General features: G+C 54.6%; 1 protein-coding gene across 1 annotated transcript in view; it reads right to left on the bottom strand.

Annotated features, from left to right (window-relative positions):
• The window catches only part of Prmt1 (protein arginine methyltransferase 1), a gene marked incomplete at its 3' end in the record, with an annotated part of 8,335 nt that continues 7,690 nt past the window's right edge, over window positions 1-645 (bottom strand). The window contains exons 9-10 of the mRNA XM_026789068.1: window positions 553-639; window positions 1-95 (exon numbers count right to left, since the gene is read on the bottom strand). Of these exons, the coding sequence (XP_026644869.1) occupies window positions 1-95; window positions 553-639 (182 nt within the window). The remainder of the gene's footprint in view (window positions 96-552; window positions 640-645) is intronic.

Genomic DNA, 645 nt, shown 5'->3' with positions numbered 1-645 from the left:
AATGGTGCCAAAGATCTCCTCGCCAGTCTTCACTGTTAGGTAATCCTCCATGTAGAACACAGTCTGTTTCCAGTGTGTGTATGGGGACTCGGGACCTAAAAAGTGGGCATGGTCAATACCAGCCTCTGCCTGTAGCCCATGCTAAACCCTGGGACCAGCCTGTGCCCCACAAAATCACTACCAGCAAGGCTGTGAAGGCTGCTGTCCCTGCATTCTGCCTGTGTTTACAGAGCTACACTAGGATCAAACTTAGTCACTCACTCACTGGCAGCAGAGCCAGGGGGCAAGAGGTTCTCAGTGCCCCACTCACCTTGTTCTTCCAAGGACCAGGGTGGGGCCAGGGCCAGAGCAGCATAGCATTTTACCATTGAGCCATGCCCAGCCCCTTGCTGGGGGAGCCTATGCAGGCTCTCTAAGGCTGCACCTTCAACTGTCTTTTCTGAGATAGGCTATCACCAACTTGCTCGCCCAGGCTGGTTTAAACCGGACAGCTTTCTGCCCTGTTCCCAAGCAGCTCTCTGAGACCCCGGCCCAGCCCCACATGGCCCTCACTGGTAGAAAAGCCGGTCCTCTTGTGGCATCGGGTGAACTCGATGTTGAAGTAGGCCACCAAGGCATGCACGTAGTCATTCCTCTTCACTTGTA

Source organism: Microtus ochrogaster, unplaced genomic scaffold (genome assembly GCF_000317375.1).
Source record: "Microtus ochrogaster isolate Prairie Vole_2 unplaced genomic scaffold, MicOch1.0 UNK14, whole genome shotgun sequence".
Lineage (NCBI taxonomy): Eukaryota > Metazoa > Chordata > Mammalia > Rodentia > Cricetidae > Microtus > Microtus ochrogaster.
This window is presented reverse-complemented; position numbering and strand designations above follow the sequence as displayed.